The sequence below is a fragment of the Juglans regia genome, chromosome 16, assembly GCF_001411555.2.
Source record: "Juglans regia cultivar Chandler chromosome 16, Walnut 2.0, whole genome shotgun sequence".
NCBI lineage: Eukaryota > Viridiplantae > Streptophyta > Magnoliopsida > Fagales > Juglandaceae > Juglans > Juglans regia.
In genome coordinates this window covers 27,239,259-27,260,530 of record NC_049916.1, presented here as the reverse complement: position 1 = coordinate 27,260,530, position 21,272 = coordinate 27,239,259, and the positions used below count along the sequence as shown (strand labels likewise).

The 21,272-nt window shown below is 35.9% G+C and overlaps 3 protein-coding genes across 7 annotated transcripts; 2 read left to right on the top strand and 1 right to left on the bottom strand.

Moving 5' to 3' along the window:
* The first annotated feature begins 690 nt into the window (after positions 1-690).
* LOC108995717 (probable pectinesterase/pectinesterase inhibitor 20) lies at positions 691-3,013 on the top strand. Its single transcript, XM_018971329.2, has 2 exons — positions 691-1,863; positions 1,990-3,013. Exons 1-2 carry the CDS (start codon positions 867-869, stop codon positions 2,682-2,684), a joined length of 1,692 nt encoding a protein of 563 aa, XP_018826874.2. The 5' UTR covers positions 691-866; the 3' UTR covers positions 2,685-3,013.
* Positions 3,014-3,484: 471 nt separating this feature from the next.
* LOC108995716 (dynamin-related protein 3A-like) lies at positions 3,485-12,316 on the top strand. 4 transcript variants are annotated; one of them, XR_004798557.1, is made up of 22 exons: positions 3,485-4,068; positions 4,888-5,170; positions 5,276-5,304; positions 5,454-5,555; positions 5,686-5,754; positions 5,845-5,904; positions 6,324-6,437; positions 7,237-7,285; positions 7,423-7,532; positions 8,081-8,173; positions 8,275-8,367; positions 8,458-8,595; positions 9,417-9,524; positions 9,621-9,716; positions 9,904-9,946; positions 10,191-10,339; positions 10,432-10,578; positions 10,851-10,903; positions 11,009-11,108; positions 11,450-11,726; positions 11,814-11,903; positions 12,033-12,316. XR_004798557.1 is itself a non-coding variant. In XM_018971326.2 (21 exons), the coding sequence occupies exons 1-20, from the start codon at positions 3,691-3,693 to the stop codon at positions 11,723-11,725; spliced, it is 2,502 nt and encodes an 833-aa protein (XP_018826871.1). In that variant the 5' UTR covers positions 3,485-3,690; the 3' UTR covers position 11,726; positions 11,814-12,316. The 4 variants fall into 4 exon arrangements, 2 of the variants coding, with proteins under 2 accessions (XP_018826871.1, XP_018826873.1); XR_001996905.2 differs by having other exon boundaries at positions 8,446-8,595; XM_018971326.2 differs by having other exon boundaries at positions 8,446-8,595; positions 11,814-12,316.
* Positions 12,317-14,699: 2,383 nt separating this feature from the next.
* Positions 14,700-20,848, bottom strand: LOC108995729 (GATA transcription factor 19-like). 2 transcript variants are annotated; one of them, XR_001996907.2, is made up of 11 exons: positions 20,299-20,848; positions 19,507-19,593; positions 19,287-19,420; positions 18,384-18,485; positions 18,106-18,220; positions 16,778-16,837; positions 16,251-16,319; positions 15,729-15,789; positions 15,372-15,452; positions 15,041-15,109; positions 14,700-14,967 (listed from the first exon to the last, which is right to left on the bottom strand). XR_001996907.2 is itself a non-coding variant. In XM_018971342.2 (11 exons), the coding sequence occupies exons 1-11, from the start codon at positions 20,557-20,559 to the stop codon at positions 14,920-14,922; spliced, it is 1,095 nt and encodes a 364-aa protein (XP_018826887.1). In that variant the 5' UTR covers positions 20,560-20,846; the 3' UTR covers positions 14,700-14,919. The 2 variants fall into 2 exon arrangements, 1 of the variants encoding a protein (XP_018826887.1); XM_018971342.2 differs by having other exon boundaries at positions 15,721-15,789; positions 20,299-20,846.
* Positions 20,849-21,272: the final 424 nt, after the last annotated feature.

Here is a 21,272-nt window from a genome sequence, read left to right as displayed (position 1 = left end):
ATTGCTCGAAGGTTCAAGGGCTGTAAATTTGGTCGCAGGACTTGATTCCTAGGGTGGTGCGCGTTTTGGGCATGAATTCTTCAAAATGTAGAAGCCCACTGGGAGATGTTTGTATTCTGTGACATGTTTGAGATATTGGTTGAGGACATTCGATTTTCTTTAATATTTCGACGTGAATCATGGGCATAAGACTTTAGTTATGTATTTATTCCTTTCCTTTTTTTTAAAAAAAAATAATAAAAAATTGAAGTTTGTTACAAGTCCTCCGAGAAGTTTGGTATCGGAAATTTGGATTGAATACATTAGGTTGCACCTACCACTTCATTGACAAAACGAGTCATCCAATCATATTATATTAAATGATTGGAGATTATTTATTATATTTTACTTATAAACCTATCATTTAATGACACATTATATAATGATGGGAGGATGATAGAAGTTAGTATGATGAATAGATTTTTTCATATGTATATTGGCCGGAAAGCCAGTCTTGGATTGTATAATCAAAACCGTTCGTTCGCATGCAAATTATCGTCCCCTGATCTAATTCCTAATTCGCATTTGCAGGCATCCACTAACATCAAGCTGATTCGAGGTCAAATCAATCTAACGCGTTTTGAGAAAGTCATATATTGCAGATTCACTTCACAAACACCGTACATGACTATGCTCAAGAAATTGGAACCATCCGCCAAATTCAACACTAGACCAACATGCAAATTGTTTATTAAGGTTTTAGCTAGCTAGCTAGCTAAATATCTTTGATCTCCCTAGCAGCTCATCACTCCCTCGATCGTGTATAAATATCACCAAGCATTCCACCCATGTTATCTTCAAATTAACCTCACTCCAAGGCATCATCAATGGCTTCCAAACTTTTCTTTCCCATCTCAGTTCCCTTTTTCGTTATCCTTCCCTTCTTCTTTGCCTCTCTATCTTATGCTGCAGAGAGCTATAATAACCCAAACAAAACAGTCTCCCCAGGAACCATTTGCATGTTCACTCCATACCCTTCTTACTGCAAATCTCTGCTCCCTAGCGGGACCTCAAACGTCTATGGCTATGGCCGATTTTCGATCCAGAAATCACTGTCGCAGTCCAATACATTTTTGGACCTGCTGGAGAAATATCTTCAGCGCGGGTCCTCTTTGTCCACAAACACAGTTAGCGCTCTTCAAGATTGCCGGTTTCTAATCGGACTAAACATGGATTTCTTGTCGAACTCCATTGAGAATGTCAATAAAACCAGTTGGTTTCTTCCCGTCTTGGAAGCAGACAGGCTCCAAACCTTTCTTAGTGCCATTTTAACCAACCAGCAAACTTGTTTAGATGGCCTAAAAGAAACGGAGTCAGCTTCAAGTGTGACGAATGAGCTTTTGGGCCCAATCTCCAATAACACTAAACTGTACAGTGTTTCTCTAGCCTTCTTCACCAGGGGTTGGGTGCCACGCAGCCTAAATTGGAAGCCCACGAGGAAACATGTCACATTCAGATCAAATGGACGCTTACCCTTTAAAATGTCTAGTCGGACTCGTGCTATTTACGACTCTGTGAGGGGGAGGAAACTTCTCCAATCGGTGGATGATCAGGTTACCGTGTTTGATATTGTAGTCGTCAGCAAAGATGGAAGCGGCAATTTCACCAACATCACTGATGCCATTAATGCTGCTCCAAGCAACATCAAACCTGCTGATGGGTATTTCTTGATCTATGTCACGGCGGGTGTTTACGAAGAGAATGTGTCCATTCCTAAGAGCAAGAGGTACTTGCTAATGGTTGGAGATGGTATCAATCAGACGATTGTCACAGGCAACAGAAGCGTTGCTGATGGATCGACAACCTTCAATTCCGCAACATTTGGTAATTAAGAATTCAATATTCTTCTCATGCACGTCAAGTTTTTATTTTTTGAAGTAATTAACTGCATGCTTGTATAACATGGAGGGAATCTAATCTGATCATGGATTTTCATGTCCGCCATTTCAGCTGTGGTTGCAACAGGTTTTGTAGGCGTGGACATGACTTTTCGCAACACTGCTGGAGCAATAAAGCACCAGGCAGTTGCAGTTCGGAATGGAGCCGATACATCTACATTTTATCGCTGCAGCTTTGAAGGGTACCAAGACACCTTATACACACATTCTCTCAGGCAATTCTACAGAGAATGCGATATCTATGGTACAGTTGATTTCATCTTTGGAAATGCTGCGGTTGTTCTGCAGAACTGCAACATATATCCCCGTTTGCCAATGAGTGGACAATTCAATGCTATAACAGCACAAGGGCGAATCGACCCTAATCAAAACACGGGTACTTCCCTTCATAATTGCACGATTAGAGCCGCCGACGACCTGGCCTCCAGTAATACAACTACTGAGACATACCTGGGAAGGCCATGGAAGGAGTACTCGAAGACAGTTTTCATGCAGAGTTTTATGGATAGTTTGATAAGTCCTGCTGGTTGGCGTGCATGGAATGGAAGTTTTGCACTAAGCACCTTGTATTATGCTGAATATGACAACACAGGACCTGGATCGGACACTGCAGAGCGAGTGACATGGTCTGGTTATCATGTGATTAACAGCATCACGGATGCTGCCAATTTCACTGCGTCTGATATGTTACTGGGGGAAAACTGGTTGCCTCAGACAGGAGTGCCCTACACTAGCGGCTTAATATAGCCAGGAGCAACTTCTTGGATACATATATTTGGCGGCTTCTCCTAGTCAAAAGCTTGGCACTAATTGTCTGTTTCATTCGTTCTTTCAAGAATGGAACAGTACAACGTTTGAATAATTTAATTTTGACTTAAATTTGCACTCGTGTAATTGTGAATTTGGGAGGAGCTATATAGCCACTAGCCAGGCAAGAGGATTACTTTGCACTTTACCAATGTAGTGCTAGCTTTTCATTCACTTATGAACTGGTTTATTTGTGTTTTTTAATAAAAGCTAAGCAAAACTTGTAGATAATTTCGTAACAATATAATATTTCCCTTTTATGGACTCTATTTGATTAATTGTATGGTATTAAGTATCTCTTAAACATGATTGAAATATTTTAAATATATTTATTAATGTGATATATTTTAAATGATTGAAAAATAAAATTAATTAAAATATTATATTATATGACTGAAGTACGAGGATGAGAACAAATTAGAATATCATAAAAAAACAAAAAAGAATAGAATTGGTCTACAAAAAATTAAATATTATTTTAAAAATAGAATTGGTCTACAAACAATTATTTTTATTTTAAAATTTTAAAAATTAAATTATTTATTTTATTTTATATAAAAATTATAATAAATAAATAAATAAATTATAAAAACAAACGCTTAAAAAGTTCCATCGAGCCGTGTGGCGTGTGCCACCTTCCCAAGGAATTGGCACAAAAATTATGCAAAATCCAGAATCGTACCTTCAGTAATAACTCTATTAATCAGTCTTATTCAACAAAAAAAAAAAAAAAACTCTATTAATCAGCCTCTGGGAAAACTATTTCTTCTTTTTTCACAAAACTGTTTGTTCAATCCCAATATATATTTTCGTATCAATTTTTAATTGCTGGATAACTAATTACACACATCCACGATCTCCTCTCTCTCTAAATTCCAAAACCCTAGGTGTGGTTCCACATCCATACCCACCGATCCAATCCCATCCACTCCAGTTCCATTCATCCATGGCGGACGAGGCAGTCCCGTCGGCGTCCCAGTCACCTTCGTCGACGTCATCGGCCCCGCCGCTGGGCCACTCGGTGATTCCAATAGTCAACAAGCTTCAGGACATCTTCGCGCAGCTCGGGAGCCAGTCGACCATCGAGCTCCCACAGGTCGCCGTGGTCGGGAGCCAGAGCAGCGGCAAGTCCAGCGTGCTCGAGGCCCTAGTAGGCCGCGACTTCCTACCCAGGGGATCGGAAATCTGCACTCGGAGGCCGCTCGTTCTGCAGTTATTGCAGACGAAGAGGAAGCCGGACGGGACGGAGGAGGAGTACGGGGAGTTCCTCCATTTGCCGGGGAAACGGTTCTTCGATTTCTCAGAGATTCGGAGAGAAATTCAGGTGCCTTTTCTTCTCTGTTGCTTTTCGAATTTTTGTTCCAATGGAGATTGTTTTTAGTTGCTGAGAAATGTAAGAGAATATGATTAAATGTGATGATTTTGATTATCTGGTTGGACTCGTAGATTTTGGTGGAGGGTTTAATGGTTCTGTACTTTCTGTTTGTTTGCTGAGGAAGTGTTGGAGAGAGTACAAGTGGTTAAAATGAGTCTGGTTGCGAAGGAAGTTTGGGAGAAGATAATGACTCGTGATTTTGATACGTGGTTTCTTAGTATACGAGACATGAGAATGCATAAGTTTTACTGGCGCAATAATCTTTGGTCGGTCTGGAATGGTTTGCTTAATTTGCATTGGAGCTGTTGCATTAGCCTTATAAGTTCAGGTACTTTATTCATGGTGTCAATTGTATTTGAAGGTGCACTGACATGCACATTCGCACCCGTGTGTAAGTCAAATTGTCTTCTTTCTCTGGTTATTTCTGATATTGAGGTAATCTGCTCCTCGTGCGTGAGCAAGGTTTGGATAGAAAGAGAAACATTACTGTAACTTAATGTAATATATATATATATATATATAAACTGAGGCTATAAGTGACAGTTTTGCTGGTTGCTTTGAAGCTCTGAACATCACCTATATCTCTCTCTTCATTGCTCTTAGGCTAAATCAGTTTGTGATTGCTTGTTTTTCTCAACTCAAATTGTTTAACATATCCTTGTAACAGACTTTTAAGTATTTTTTGCAAACCATGAACTCTGGCTTTTCTTTCCTTTCTTTTAATTTCTCATGACATTTTATTTTTAAATAATTCCCGATGGACTATAGGCTGAGACAGAGAGGGAAGCAGGAGGCAACAAAGGTGTCTCAGACAAGCAGATTCGTCTGAAGATTTTTTCACCAAATGTTCTTGATATCACCCTTGTGGATCTACCTGGTATAACAAAGGTTCCCGTTGGTGACCAGCCCTCTGATATTGAAGCACGAATTAGGACAATGATCATGTCGTACATTAGAACACCAAGTTGTCTAATTCTGGCTGTTACACCCGCAAATTCAGATTTAGCAAATTCAGATGCGCTTCAGATTGCTGGAAATGCTGATCCTGATGGTGAGTTCTGAATTGCGAAAAATTTCTGCTTTGGTATGTTTTCTATCTGTGTGTTGTTTTTACATGTATTTAATTGATTTTTAAGTGTTAATTTTCTAATGGCAGGTCATAGAACCATAGGTATAATCACAAAGGTACCTTATACCTTAACTTGATTCTCTTCACTATAAATTTTCTTTTCAAACATACTTATATATAAAAAAAAAAAAAAAAATTTTTTTCAAATATTGGCAAGCTGTAGTCATTCTCTGATGAGGTTTGGTGTTTCTCTATATGACTTTAGTTGGATATAATGGATAGAGGTACTGATGCCCGTAATTTATTGCTTGGGAAAGTGATTCCCCTCCGACTTGGATATGTGGGAGTTGTTAATCGTAGTCAAGAGGTAATCATGTAACTCTTTTAGTTTTTTTTTTTTTTTTAATCAAGACTGAGATGGACAAAGTAGCATACAGTTCTAGTTAGCAAGTTGGATAAGGTTTTGATTTCTCTGTTCAATTTAATGCTTTGAATAGGATATTATGCTCAACCGGAGTATCAAAGATGCTCTTGTGGCTGAGGAAAAGTTCTTCCGGAGTCGTCCAGTACGCCCATGCCATCCCATATTATTCATTGCTTTATGCGAGTTGGATTCCATTATAAAATTGTTGACTTAATTTTATTTTTCTCAATAGGTATATAATGGTCTAGCTGATCGCTGTGGTGTTCCTCAGTTGGCAAAGAAGTTGAATCAGGTAGATACTTTTACAACTCACTTATCACTTATATACTGGAAGTCTGGAACATAATTGAACTATTCTGAAATAGATGATTGTTTTTCATCATCTGCTGCAATTCAAGTGCATGTTTTTTTTTTTTTTATAAGTAATAAACTTTTATTGATCGAATGCAACTAGGTAAAGCCCATGTACATAGGTAGTATACAAAAGAGACCCCTGCAATTCAAGTGCATGTTCACATGCAACACACCCTTGTTCCCTTCTCTTCCCCTTTTTCCTTTCATTCGGCATTATCATCCAATTATTTTTCCCAGTTGTAAGTTAGTGAGGTTCTGGAAATGTCATAGAAATTTCCTCTCTTGAATGCTAAATTAGGGTTTTAATCCTCAAATTCTTTATGGACCTGAGATTTGTTACATCTGATTCATTTGCAGATTCTAGTACAACATATCAAGACAGTGCTTCCAGGGCTGAAGTCACGCATAAGCTCTACACTGGTTTCTGTTGCCAAGGAGCATGCAAGTTATGGAGAAATCACAGAATCAAAGGCATGTTTTATTATGTTGAAAGTGCATACAACTTTGATTGAGATCATTGTTTGATTTCATCTTCATTGCATGTCATGAGCTTATTGGTTTTGTCTTAGTCATGACAATGGACTGTCTTTTTTTTTTTTTTTTGCATTCCATGCCGCTGAGATCCAGTGTCATCTACAGTAAGGAATGTTTTTGAAACAATTTTCATATTGTCTAATGTTGTCACTAGGATTTTTGTAAGGGATGATGATAATGTACTGAATCTGTTTTAGTCTTTTTCCTGCTTCGAGAGGGTAGTAGGTATTTCCTTTGTATACTTCCTGTGTACTTGGGCTGTGCCTATTCTTGGTAATAAAATCTCTTATTAATTATCAAAAAAAAAAAAAAAAATGTTGTCACTACTTGATGACTGATGTGATATTTTTTTTTTGTTTTAAATTGCTTGGCAGCTTCTGTTGGCTATTACTGACACTTTGCTTATATTTATTCAAAGCTGTCCACTCTTGTCGATTCTTTAAATGTTTATACTGATTCCTACATTCTATCCTTCTCATCTAAGAAGCTTGTCAGGGAGCTCTTCCTGCACTCTGCATTCCTATGATCTACTTACTTCTGTGTGTTGGATTGGTTCCACATTTTTCAGATGTCATTGCCTGATTTCATAATCTGTTCTTTATTCACTTAGTTGGAAACTTCTTTTTTACTACTTGCATCTTGCTACAGTTTTTCTAAGTCTTTGCTTTTTCTGGCATCCTGTTTCTATGATATTAGAATGTTTCCCATATATTAACTCACTTATTGGATTCAATAGGCTGGTCAGGGAGCTCTTCTTCTTAACATTCTTTCAAAGTACTCTGAAGGTAAATATGGCTTTGCCTTAGATTTGTTGTCTTTAGCCCTCTATATACAATGCCTTCTCAAACTAACGTTCTGTAGCATGTCTATTTTGTCCATGTTTTGTTCACTGATTGTAAGATTTGTGCCTTCTTGTAAACAGCATTTTCTTCAATGGTGGAGGGGAAAAATGAAGAAATGTCAACATTGGAGCTGTCTGGTGGAGCAAGAATTCACTATATTTTTCAATCAATCTTTGTCAAGAGTTTAGAGGTGTGTTTCGATATCTATAGGCACTTTCCCCAGGCCTTTTATTCCCAATGGGATTTGCTTTACACTTTTGGTTTGGTGTTGCGATTTTGTGGTACTTCTTTCAATGATATATATATATATATATATTTATTTATTTCTCTATAATCATTGGTTTTTCTGTACAACCAACATCACATTGATACATGTGAAAATTGTAAATGATGTTAGATTTGGATCTTTAGATTATTTTTCAAGTGAACAAATTTCTAATGGTTTTGATTTTTGTGTATAAAATTTATATTCACCTCAAAAGATACTCTTAAACCAATTAACCATCGAACATCGCTGTTACAAAGTTGCTCCTGATAGTCTATACCCCACTCATTACAACTGTTTACTAGTGTATAGCTGATTATAACCCGAACCTCTTGTTGATTAAAATTATGTTTCATGAGTGAGCTAGCTTGCACCCAAGGGGTGATGTGCTGAATTCCATTTTGGTCGCTGGGCTAAAGTGCCAGTTTGTAATATGATATTGACTGTCTCTGATGCAATTTGATCTCTTGCAGGGGGTGGATCCATGTGAGGACCTAACTGATGATGACATTCGAATTTCTATTCAGAATGCAACTGGCACTAGATCTGCATTATTTGCTCCGGAAGTAGGTCTTGCTTTTTTTTTCTTTTTTCACATAAAGATTTCTTTAATATCATTCTGATTTTCGTGCTTTAATATCATTCTAATTTTTTTTCCGTATATTAGGTGCCGTTTGAGGTTCTTGTTCGAAGGCAAATAGCACGACTATTGGATCCAAGCCTTCAGTGTGCCAGGTTCATATATGACGAATTGATTAAGGTGGGGGATTTCTTATGTCCTGTCTCTGGTGGTCTCACAACGCCACTACATGTAAATCTCAATATCAAAATAACATAGTTCTCTTCCCAGATAAGCCACCACTGTCTAGTCAATGAACTGCAGCGATTTCCTGTTTTGAGAAAGCGTATGGATGAAGTTATTGGCAACTTTCTCCGAGAAGGCCTTGAACCCTCGGAAACAATGATTGGGCATCTTATTGAGATGGAGGTATGCTGAACTCAAGATATACATGTTCTTTCTTTCTTTTCATTATGGGGCTTTAAGTTTTGTTCCACTTTATAAACCTGGATAACAGCAATTGATTTTCAACTCGACTTGCATTTCACATTTCTTGTCATCAAATGATATATGTTACAATGCTTATGAACGTTAAGATTATTGGTTTAATTGGTACCCATTGAGGATTGAACCCAATGATCTAGGTGGAGGTATCATTTGATCTAAAGACCATTGCAAAAGATATGATTGATTAATGATGGTGGTGATTTTGGCATCTGTATATTATGTGGTTTGCTTGTGTTGCTCATCGGTAATTTCATTGTTGTTAATCTTTCATCTAATTTAGTTGCATTTGTTGCATCGAAACATTTCTCATCAGACTGTTTTGTTATTCTTTTAAGCATGCCTCATATGCATAATGTAACATAAAAACATCATTGGTAGCAGCAGAAGATCCATCTATTTTCTATGGCTAGTATTTCCCCCCCTTGAGATAGTAACTAATATGGTCGTTGATGGACAGGGAGTCTATAATACTAATGAGGTCAGCAGTAAAAAAATTAAAGTCCTTTTTGCTTATTTCCCTTACGATATTTCTGCAATACAATTATTCATATTGCTTTCTTTTATGAATCTTTTACTGTGCTTCCTCACGATTTTTATAATATATCAATACTCTATGGACTTGTTAGGCATACATACTGGCTGCACTTAACTTGATTGTGATGCATAAGAATGCTGAGGATTTTACTTATAAAAACAAAAAAACAAAAGAATGCTGAGGATTTTGTATAAAACCCAATTTGCAGATGGACTACATAAACACTTCCCACCCAAATTTTATTGGTGGGAGTAAAGCTGTAGAGATTGCAAAGCAACAGCTTCCTAAGGTCTCTCTCCCTCTTTCCAGGCAAAAGGTATACATCTGCTGTGCTTATAGTTGTGTATATTTTGCAATTGGTAAGATCTCTCATTTCTCCTGATGCTTTTTTTTACATCCCTTGGTCTGAAAGGATGGTTTAGAGCCTGATAAGGTGCCGACATCAGAAAGAAGTGTGAAGTCTCGAGCCATGCTTGCCAGGCAAGCCAATGGAGTTGTGTCTGATCAGGTATTTTCTGTCCTTTTCTGATGGCAAATGAGCAGTCCCCTTGCAGCGACAAATAAAAAAAAAAAAACTATGCAAAATTTGTGCTCAAACTTGTCATTATACTATTTAAGATACAAGGTTTTACTTGCATTAATATTCACGGTTGGTCTAATTACTTGTTTTGTGATTTATTTTGATTGACTGGTAGGGTGTTAAGCCTGTGGCTGACGTCGAAAAAGTCGCATTGTCTGGTAATGTGTTATTCTGATATTATTATTTGTACTTTTTCTTCATTTTTTGGAATTTGTATGACACACACTCCTCTCATCCTCTCGATGATGCGAATTGCGTGAAAGCAGCTGAGAACCCAAGGCTTTTAATATTTTTTTCCTTGGTTACAAAAGCTGTTTCTGACAGCAAAAGCTGGTAAAAATCAAGAATCTGTACTAGGATTCCAAGATATTCTAAACTTTGGAAGGAATGATAATTGATCAGGAAATACAAGTGGTTCAAGTTGGGGAATTTCATCAATTTTTGGTGGAAATGATAACCGCACTTCTGGAAAAGAAAGCTTCATAAACAAGTCATTTAGTGAACCTGTTCACAGCTTGGAGCAATCCGTCTCTATAATCCAGTTGAGAGAGGTACTCTTAGCTGTCCAGTGTCTGTTGTGGACTAACTGATATTCTTCCCCCTGTTCATATTTTCTAATAAATATTTATTGATATCCTTTAAGCCCCCAAGTGTCTTGAGGCCAACAGAAAACCAATCAGAGGAGGAGGCCATTGAAATTATAGCCATAAAGCTGCTGTTGAGATCATACTATGACATTGTTCGGAAGAACATCGAGGACTGTGTACCTAAAGCAATTATGCACTTTCTGGTAATTCTCATCTGCTTCCCCTGTAATATCATGGAAAAAAAATTATTTTGTATTTTCGCATAGAACATGCCATCCCTCTCTGCCTTCCACGTTATTTCTTTCATCCTCAACTTAAATATCTTATGATTGCATCTGAATGAAGGTGCATGTCAACAATCTGTAAAAATTATATAACTTTGCTCTCTCTATCATTATTTGTGTGGTAAAATATTCCTTCATCATGCATTGTTTTGGTTCTGATAGTTCCACAACTTTTATTGCCATGCATCCAGGTAAACCATACGAAACGTGAGCTGCACAATGTTTTCATAAAAAAACTTTACCGGTAAGGGAGAGCAGTGTACCTAAATAATTTGACTTTTTTTATTGTATACTCGTTTCTGTCCTTGCTGACGGTTGATTGTTCCATGTATTTTATGGTTGAAATCAGAGAGAACCTGCTTGAAGAGATGTTGCAGGAGCCAGAGGAGGTAGCGATGAAGAGAAAGCGCACTCGAGAAACACTCCGAATTCTTCAACAGGCTTTCCGGGTAATCATTTCCCGATTGGTAACCAGCAGCAGAGGCTTTAGTATATTTATAGGGTCTCCAAAATTCAATTTTAATTTCTCCACTCCGTTTAGTTTTTTATTATAAACCTTGTGGAAGCAATATTTGTTGTCTGCATGGTGGGTGACTTATTCTTCCCCACTGCTCTTTTCCTGACTGCGTATAACTAAGTGGCCTTGGGTTTATGGTGGTGAATTTTCTTTGCTCAAGTTTACTAGCTGTAAGATGTTATAAATTCCATGGTCTTGTCTTAGGTTCAATAAGTTAACTAAATTTGATGGGAAATTGGTGGAATTCATTGAGACTAGTTCTTTTATGTGTAGACATTGGATGAATTGCCTCTAGAAGCTGAGACAGTTGAGAAGGGTTACAGTTTGGGCACTGATCCGACGGGGTTGCCAAAGATCCATGGACTGCCAACATCATCTCTGTATTCTATGAGCAGTTCCAATGATTCCTACTCAGCTTCTCCCAAAAATCCGAAGTCCCGAAAGTCATCTCACTCGGGGGAGCTTCAGCCACCAATATATGGTAATGCAGACTCTAATGGAAGTGGACGCATGTTCATGCCAGGTCTCTATCCAACGGTGGATCTGTAAGGTATTTGACTGTACGTATTGGTCCATGTCTTTTTTTAACGATATCAAGGCTTTGTTATTCATTTCATTACCCTGTCCAACTGTGGAGATGGTTGGAATTCGAGCTGTCAGGGCTGGCTCGTCGGGGGGGAGTCAGCATATTCTCTCCTACCTAGATTTTGTGCAAAGCCAGATATTGGTATCATTTTCTTCTTTATATGTTTCTTTTTTTGTGCCTCTAATATAATATAGGCGATAATTGCATTATTAATTAATTGAGGGTGCAAAAAGAATAACACGGAGCACATATACCTTTCTTTTTTGTCAGAAGCAGCTGCTTTACCACATATATTCCTATCTTTTCTTTACGAGCTTTTTGGTTTGAGATTTTGTTGAATTGTTATGGCTTCAGCCAGTTGTATAGTCATAATCTATGTTTGTGGTTTTGTGCCAATATGCCCCGCTACCCATAGATGGCATTGCACCCTTTTTTTCAGTCAAACTCCTTTGCTCCGTTGTTGACGTTTTACATGTAAGGCAGTGTTGATCATAATGGAATGTTTTTTAATTGAAGAGAATATATTATTATAGCAGTAGATGTATTTTTCCATGAATATATTATTGGTTTATTTGATTCATACCACTTTGTATCTGCTTCTTTATCAATATCGTGCTGATTCGCTTTGCAAAGTCTTTCAAATAGATGGAGACTTGTATTTTTTTTTTTTTTTAAGTGCTATATTCATAAAGAAATCTAATGAAAAATGAATTTACAAATTAATATAAATTAATACGATGCATCAGATTATAATGTATTTTTTACTATAAAATAAATATCATATCATATCAGGCACGCATGCACGCCACATCAAAAATGTGAACTAATTTTTGTGAGATCTTTTTGTTATTTTAGCATTTATGTGATGGAGCATTCCAACCCTATTTTTGGCGTTTCCTAGCAAAGGTTTGTTTGTTTTCCACGAGATATCTACTCGCAATGACCGCCAAACACTATTTATCAATGAGAAATGATAATTATAATTGTGAGTGTGTAAGTATTGTATAATTATTTTGAAAAAAATTAATAAATATGAGACTCATATTAAAAGAAATTAATATTTTAATATTAGATTTAATTTTTTTTTAAAATAATTGTATAACATTTATATATTTTATAACTGTACATAGTATTACTCTTTATCAATTTTAACCTATATGGTGGCTATTCATCTTTTTAACGAGTTCTATTTAGTACTAGTCTCAAATACATAAATCTTGCTTTTTATAAAGGGTCTATATAGTATTTGTGTGATATTCTATAAGATAAAAATAAGGATAATGGTGTATAAAATTTCATATTGTTTGAAAAAGAGTTCAGTTTTTCATAATGTTCTAATAGAGTTTTAATTATATCATTAATTAGTTTTTTTAAAAATAGATAAAGTGATTTGAGCTTTCTATTAGAGTATTACAAATTTACAATTTAAGAGTATTGGTAATGGACTAGCTAAATGTCAATGCAAGTCCAAACTTTAGCTAGATGTGAGAAAAAGCCTTCACATTGGACTAGCCAATAGTCTAAAGCTTAAGACTTGATGAATAGTAAATCTTAAGTCCTCTCTAAATATGGTTAGTTACTATTCACAATGGAAATTAATATTTAATTATTTTATCACTTCCCTCTCTTTGAATGGTAAAACATGCATAGCATGCACATTATTTCTATTGATTGATAGAGTAGATACATTATTTCTACAAAGTATGAAGATCTAAGAAATATATAAATTATATTTACAAATAAAAAAATAAAAAGAAGTAAAAAATATTATATTATATTAGTATTTTAACTTTATAATGACTAGTCAACTGTGGACTCACCTAATCAAAAATTGATATTATAGCTAAAAATTAAAATTCTAGTTAAATTTTAGACTTGACAATGACTAGACCATTACCAATGCTCTAAGACATGTACAAACCATTTCTCCTTTCTAATTAATCGAGGTGGCCTAGACGTGAAAAAGTGTTTAGCTGGGATGCCATCTCGGCTGGCCTCCAACCATTTGACTCGACATCGAGGCTGCCAAAATTGCCGGCTAGCTATAAACTTTTCACATATCTCAACTTATCTTAACTCATCATTATAATTTTCTCAAATTTTTACATAAAATATAATAAATAATTTAACTTTTATTCTACTATTCACAAACCATCTCAACCCATCTCAATTTATCTCTGAATCCAAACCACTCCTCAATCTGTCAACAGCCATCGTAATTCTTTTAATTTTTTTAAGACTCGTTTTGAAAATGGTGCATTTGAATGTTGAACTGAGTTGAATTGAATTGAGATGATACAATATTATTATTATTATTTTGAGATTTAAAAAAATTAAATTGTTTATTATATTTTGTGTTAAAATTTAAAAAAATTGTAATGATGAGTTAAAATAAATTTAACTTCCAAACGAAGAGATTAAAATTTTGTAAAGAGTACTATTATTCCTCATTCTTTTTCTCATTATTCTCTCATCATCTGATATTAAATAATTAAAGATAATTTATTATGTTTCACTTGTAAACTTATCATTTAATATCATATCATAAAATGATAAGAGGATGATAAGAAAAACAATGATGAATAAATTTTTTCTTTTGTGAATAGTAATAAAATAGTTTGTAAATAATAATGAGATAATTTGAATTGAATATTTTTTTAGATTTTGAAAAAAGTTAAATAAAAATATTATAGAATTAAAATATTGTTAAAATATAATTTTTGTTTGGAGAATTGAAAAAATTGAATTGTTTTTTATTTTTTATTTAAAAGTTTAGAAAAATTGTAATAATTAGTTTAAAAATTTAGTATTTGAATTATGTTTGGAAAGGAGATGGGATGAAATAAGAATTTTGAGATGAGATCTATTTCCAAACAAGTCCTATTCTCCCTACGTGAAACAATCAATACAGTGCAATTGAGTGGACGAGGGAGGCAATAACGAAGAAAAAGGGGACTTATTCACATAATAGATCCAATGCAATGTACGGCGCAACTGATTCAAATAAGTAAAATGTGTGTCGTACAACTCGCATCGACAAGTCAATTGGTCTATGAACATAAACCACCTCTGGATATCTAACGTTAGTAAAAACCAGCAGTGTACCTGCATTCCAGTCAAGAACCAGAGCATATTCCCCCCATGTTATAGCACACTTTCAGCTCCTTGGCCAATCAGTCCCCATGTTCGAAACGTCAATGTCAACCTGTCAGTAAGTATACATGAAGTTGAAGAACTAACAAAAACTTTTATCAAAGTTGGCATGCAGAAACCAATACCTGCTCATCAAAGTTCTCTGGTATCTCAAATTCTGTCCCCGAAGCATTCGCAAGTTCATCAATAGTTTCCTGCAAAAATCAGATAAGTTTCAACCTCCAAGTGTGGAAAATCATACCACAGAGCTTCCTTCGAGAATGTTCTGAAATAAATTTCTTAAGATGCTGACAAGAACATGAAAGAGAAGCAAGCCATTCTTGTTGATTTATGTTTTCATGTTTTGGCAAGTTGCATCTCTCTCTCTGTGTTATTCATTTCGATAACTGATAAATATAATACAGATGCCAAGAATATAATATTTTTTATAAGGCTGAGAATATAGTATTCCGGTACCTGATCACCAAGGTCAACGGATGGATTCTCCAGTTCAATGGACAGATGGTCAGTAACAACTTCCGTCGTTTGCATGAAATCCTGCATCAGCTAATTGTTTTACTTAAACCAAATACAGATATACAAGCAGTCACTTTCAAATTGGCAACTTCTAGGCCAGCATTTCTGCTATAAATAGGATCTCTGATGTACTAAAGCAGTGACATGGATCATAGCATCTACGCTATAAGATGAAAAGATTTTGTTTTGATATGTTATAGTATAAAAACATAATACATTGTGAAATATTATACAACATGCTAGCCAACTAGGTTTTCCAGTGTCCAGTCGAGAACAGAGCATGTCCTACCTGCTCACCTGACCTCGTAGAAGGATTTTTAAACTCCAAAGGTACAGGTTTTGCATCATTCAGGCTTCCCTGAGCAGTCGACACAGGAGAATTCGGTATTAGAACGTTAGTATTACTAATATACAATAATAGTTTTAGACTGCATTTATTAAGCATAAAATATGTTTTATCTGGAGCCACTCTTGGAAAAATCAACAAATACACAATTTCAGAAAGCACTTTGACAAATAATTTTTTGAATGATAATGTATCTTAAAATCCAAAGATAAGTTTGAGGTAATTGAGTAAAGATACAAGGTGTTCGCATAAAACTTCTCAGTTCTCACTTGTAATCAAACAAGACTTCCAGAAGGTTCTTCAATAACCCACCGATGGTTAAGGGGAAAGCAAGACAACCAATTGTCAGGATTGGAAAGAGAAAAAAAAACAGAGGAAAAAATGCATCGGCACACACACATTTCAGATAAATTGGCATTGGATATTGATTTGCTTTGCTCAAATGCATCACCACCAATCCTAAGAATTTATACCTGCTCATCCTCATCAGCATAACAATTTTCAGGTTCCATCGTCGAAGGCTTAATATCAGCTGAAGTATCCTGAGGTACAAACAATATCATCATGAATGACATTCTATACTAAAACTACATGTTCCGAGAAACTTCGCAGATGAGTCCACAAAGTACCCTATTACCACCAGATTTTCAGTTGATAAATCACAAAAGATCTATATAAAGAAACAAGGCATTAAAAACATTGCTCATAACTAACATCAATTTTTGTCAGCTTAAGGAAAATTATTTAATCTTAAATTTCTAAATTTTTCTTTTGATTGTTAAATAAGAATTTTATTGACGAGAATTTCTTACTTAATATTTATGACTCGAGATGTGTCCTAAACTGACTTTGTGATGTCAGGTTCGAGTATGTATCTAGGTGTGGCATACATCCACTTTCAAAGAATTTCATTACATATCGTGTGTAGCATTTCCCAGTGACAAATGCATGCAGATACCATGTGGGACAGTATTAAGGAAATATAGATCAAAATACGTACAGGCTCATTTTGGTCGAGAGGAATGGTCCTTCCTGCTTTTGCAAGATCTCTCAAAGTTCCCTTCAAGATCGGTAAAAAGATTAAAAAAGGGTGAGTAGAACCAAAAGGAAAATACCATTATAAATTAAATAATATTACAAACAAGAATACAGGTTTAAGAGCGAAGCTAGAAACAAATTTAAGGACATCAATACAAAAACACTTCAATACACATGGCAAAGAGGAAATACGTGTTTTTGCAAGAATGGGCACTCCAGATGAAAAATAAACATTAATCCTTATTTGTTCTTTTGAAGCTCCATTGAGGACACTTGGCCGAAGGGTTACATAATGAAACTTACCCTCTCCCATATCTTAAACACTCAATCCCTTTTGAATGAACATAATTCACCAATAATTACAGCAAATAATTGTAAATATAAAGTTTTTTATTTTTTTTATAAGAATTGTAAACATAAAGTTAGCAATAACAACAACAATAAGTATAATGATGATCACATTATAATAGAATAGCCATGACAGAAATAGTTCCAGAGTTTCAAGTGAAGAGAGAGAGAGATTTCGTGTACTACACCTCAAGATTGGGAAATCAGCAATCCATTCCTTAAAAATGTTAAACAATAGTGAAAGATAGCAGGGTTACCCCCCTAAAAGAAGTACTGGCAAGGTTCAAGAACAGCTCGAGTGGGCTCATGATTGGGATATATATTTAATTCAATCAGGTTTCTTTTAAAAATGAGAGTCATAAAATCCAAAGAAATATTTGAGATATGTGATTATCTGTCCGATTTCTAACCAAGTCATCTCAAGTTTATGATAATCTGCATGGAACAGGGAACTTCAGTCTTGACTTGAGATCTAGCCAAGGTTTATCAGATCCAAAACCATCAGAGCTGTGGTTGAGCAGCCTGATATTTGGCTTGGCTTTGGCTTGTTTGCATCCATTTTGACTGCACTAGCCAAATACTGAAGCTGAGTAAATTCATAGTTCATAGGCTTTGGGTATATAAATATTTTTTTTATCTTTCCTTTTTTGCCCATCTTATGTTTCATTTTTAGTGTCTACATTGTCATGAAAATCTACTTTTTATATTTTCGTAGCTTACTTCATCACAGAATAAATCTTTGCCAAAATTTGAGGATACCATAAGTAATATCAACTTCTTGATATTGCCGATAAAAAAAAATATCAAGCTCTGTTGTCATAAAGAGCCCTGCCTCATAGAATCTTCAAAAGACTTGAAAGATTAAATGAAGAAGCAATCTTACACAGAGACATTCTTTGATAATTGCAATAACATGTGTGTGTGTAATCTGCCAACACCTACCTTGTTTGCCCACATAAGTCCACATGCATTGCAAAGGGATCTAGGCCCAGCTGGCCCCCGACGCATCGCTGGAGTAGACTTTTCACTAATACCACAGTGTTGACATCTACGTAAACTACACAAAATGCAAAAACAGAGCAATCAAAACAAAAGAATAAGAGCCATCACAGCATTGAGTAGTGGATGCAGCAAGCACCATGACATACTTGGAGAAAACTGACTTAAACTTTTGTCCTTGAAGTTTAAACAAGCAAGTGAACATTTAGCTTCAAACTCACATAGTTGCAGGACTAGGTGTGCCATCACTTGAATCCCCATTTTCTGCAGCTGCTTTGTAGGTGCCCTTTAAAGACGCAAACTGTCCATTTTTACGATGCATCCTAAAAGACAAATCAAAGTTAGCTCTATCACAATGCTTAAGAAAGGAGAGAATTTCAGAGAGTCGCTCTCTCCACACCACTAGATATATTTTACATTTTTTTATTGGTAAACAAAATTTGTATTGATAATAAAGATATATATTTTTTGAAGTGATACAAACATGCTTTAGTTCTCATTCAATATTGGTGGCATAATTTGTCCGATTAGGACTAACTAGGATTTAATAGGTCAGAGCTCTTTGGAATCGGATGATGGTGTTACTGGGTTCAACAAATGGTTCAGTTTTTCTCTAGCTCGAAATGCCATAAATTTTTTTGATTGGTAAAGAGCAAAAAATACAACGAAATGCCATAAATTTATAAAAAAAAAAAAAAAAAAAAAAAAAAAAAAAAAAAAAAAAAAAAGAAAAAGAGAATAAGAGAACTTAAGTCATTGGTTTTATGGTTGTCTCTAAGCATTTTCCTTTTTGACATCTCAATTGAGTGATGCAGAAAGAGTAAAAGGAAAATTAGGAAAGAAATCAACCATCAACATCAAGGCTTCCAATTTTTTAGAAGTTCTATACATGAAAATCCAGATTATTGTATAATGTGCCTTTTATAGAACCATGTCCTTGTGAAGATCTATAAAACTTTTTGGTAACGAGCATACAAAGCATGTTGTGAAAATCCCAGGGAGATTACTTCAAGATAATATCGAGTATTTGTAGTCAACAACTTTACATTATATATATATATATATATGAAGGCCTTGCTTTCTACCGTATAACAGAAGTTTCCAAAAATATGTTTAGAACTAACCTCTGAGCAACCTCTTTTCGACAAGTGTACCGAATTTTCTTTTCAAAACATCTCTCTTTTCGCTTTTCACGGAATCTAACAAGGGATGCAATTCTTCGCGAAAGTTTTGAACCACGTGATGTATCACCTATACCCTAATGTGTATTTGAAAAAATAAAAAATGAAAATAAGGAAATTTTAAAAGAATTTTCACAAGCACAGCAGTTCTTCAGTGGAATACCCTGCTATTCTGTTGTAGCAGAAACTGAGAGCTAGGGACACTATCAGGTATATCACAACCTCCCAGCAGTAGTAGCACTGCCTGCACCTGCATGTGCAAATTCCAGCATATCAGGTTGATTTAACCCAAAAAACTCTCAAGCATCACATGCCAATGCCATTCCAAAAAGAAGACGACCAAACTAGAGATCAAAGTACGCCAAAACAAAATTCCTATTGCAATTTGACCAAAAGTACACATGAAATATTGAAAATCATAACAAACATAATAGTCAACTTGGTACCAAACTAACGACTCAATACCCGGCAGCCCACTGAAACGAGATAACTACAAAACCTAACCACATCCCCCCCCTGATAGAATAGTATTTGGACAGAATACTCCATACAACCCATCCCATGTCAGCCCAAATAAGTAGAAAAAATAGTGAGTCAACAATCTACGTCCTAGTTCTATTAAAGCGAAAAAATAAATCTACATCCCAAAGGGAAATGGCTTAACCAAATGATGCATTTCTATTGGGCGACAGCCATCCTGAAACCTAAAAATCAAGCAGGCCGAGTAAAAAATGTCAATCATATGCGAATTTCTAATTAAAAATCCTAATTGTAAATCACTTATAATCGTTTACCAAAATGAATAAATAAATAAAATTAAGACAGCCACTTAGTTTTGTTTACCACTTGATTTTCATTCTCCTTATTTTATTTTCTTTTGTTAAACAATGAACCAATCAGACCTCAAAGACCGAAAACAACCAAGACGAAGATAGTAGTCACAAATAACGCCAACCTTCTCCGGCGTAACGGCGGGGAAAACGTAGACCTCGCCTTCGAACGCGACTGTGAGCTCGCTGGTGCGAGACTTCAACACGGAACCGCTATTCACCCGAGCTTCCACCTCTTCCACTACATTCATGGCCTCGTGCGGGGCACCTCCATCCAGGTATTCGTCTTCGGATCCACCTTCCACCTCTATCGGCACCAGCACCAGCTGGTCCTCTGGCTCCTCGAATGGCCTCGCCTGCAGTGGCTGCGCATTCACCATCTTCATTACTCAAACATCACCCGCTCAGTAACTCTCACTCACCGAAATTTCTCGGCCCTAAAAAAATTTCTCGCTTTCCAGACAGGAACTTGGACGCTTAAACCCCCAATTGCTTCAATTCCCAAGTTATAAAACCCTATATATGCACGCAAGTATAGGCCTCATGACGACGAAAATGGAAAGATAATGAAAGCTATGTTGGTTGGTGTTTCCTAGAAGGGAGAGTCCATTGGAATACTGAAACGATGAAAGAGAAGAATTTCAAGACTTCTTTCCAGAAACTTGAGAGTGACGCCGATCGGAGCCGTTGAATAGAGGAAGGTGTGATGGAGATTACGTGGGGCCCATGAAGGAAGACGAAGTAGGTCACGTGGTGTGAGGAGGGTGTGTGTCAGGTGGGGACGGACGCGAGGGAGTCCCAACGAACTTCCACGTGCATCACCGTTGAAAACACATCCAATGGTTGAGAGATGAGCGTTATCTTTATGCTTGCTGCTGTCACACCATGTCCAAATTTTTAATGGTATATAATTCTCTCTTTCCCATAATCGGCGCTCGACATCTTCAAAATTCCTTGCCAATAACACAAGCTTCAAGCACAAAAGGAATCGTTCAACTTCCATCACAACTCAACATATTTCAAACGAGAGAAATGATTTTTTAATGTTATAAAAAAATACTTAAATCTAATATTTATATAAAAAATTATTTTTTTAATG

Excerpts from the sequence above, each read along its gene's own strand:
- LOC108995717 (XM_018971329.2), top strand. The coding sequence starts at position 867 with ATGGCTTCCAAACTTTTCTTTCCCATCTCAGTTCCCTTTTTCGTTATC. Across the intron at positions 1,864-1,989 it reads CTTCAATTCCGCAACATTTG|CTGTGGTTGCAACAGGTTTT; the intron begins GTAATTAAGAAT and ends CCGCCATTTCAG.
- LOC108995716 (XM_018971326.2), top strand. The coding sequence starts at position 3,691 with ATGGCGGACGAGGCAGTCCCGTCGGCGTCCCAGTCACCTTCGTCGACG. Across the intron at positions 8,174-8,274 it reads CTGCATTATTTGCTCCGGAA|GTGCCGTTTGAGGTTCTTGT; the intron begins GTAGGTCTTGCT and ends TCCGTATATTAG. Across the intron at positions 10,579-10,850 it reads AAGCAATTATGCACTTTCTG|GTAAACCATACGAAACGTGA; the intron begins GTAATTCTCATC and ends CCATGCATCCAG.
- LOC108995729 (XM_018971342.2), bottom strand. The coding sequence starts at position 20,559 with ATGAAGATGGTGAATGCGCAGCCACTGCAGGCGAGGCCATTCGAGGAG. Across the intron at positions 18,221-18,383 it reads ACACCTAGTCCTGCAACTAT|TTTACGTAGATGTCAACACT; the intron begins GTGAGTTTGAAG and ends CATTTTGTGTAG. Across the intron at positions 15,110-15,371 it reads CCGTTGACCTTGGTGATCAG|GAAACTATTGATGAACTTGC; the intron begins GTACCGGAATAC and ends TGATTTTTGCAG.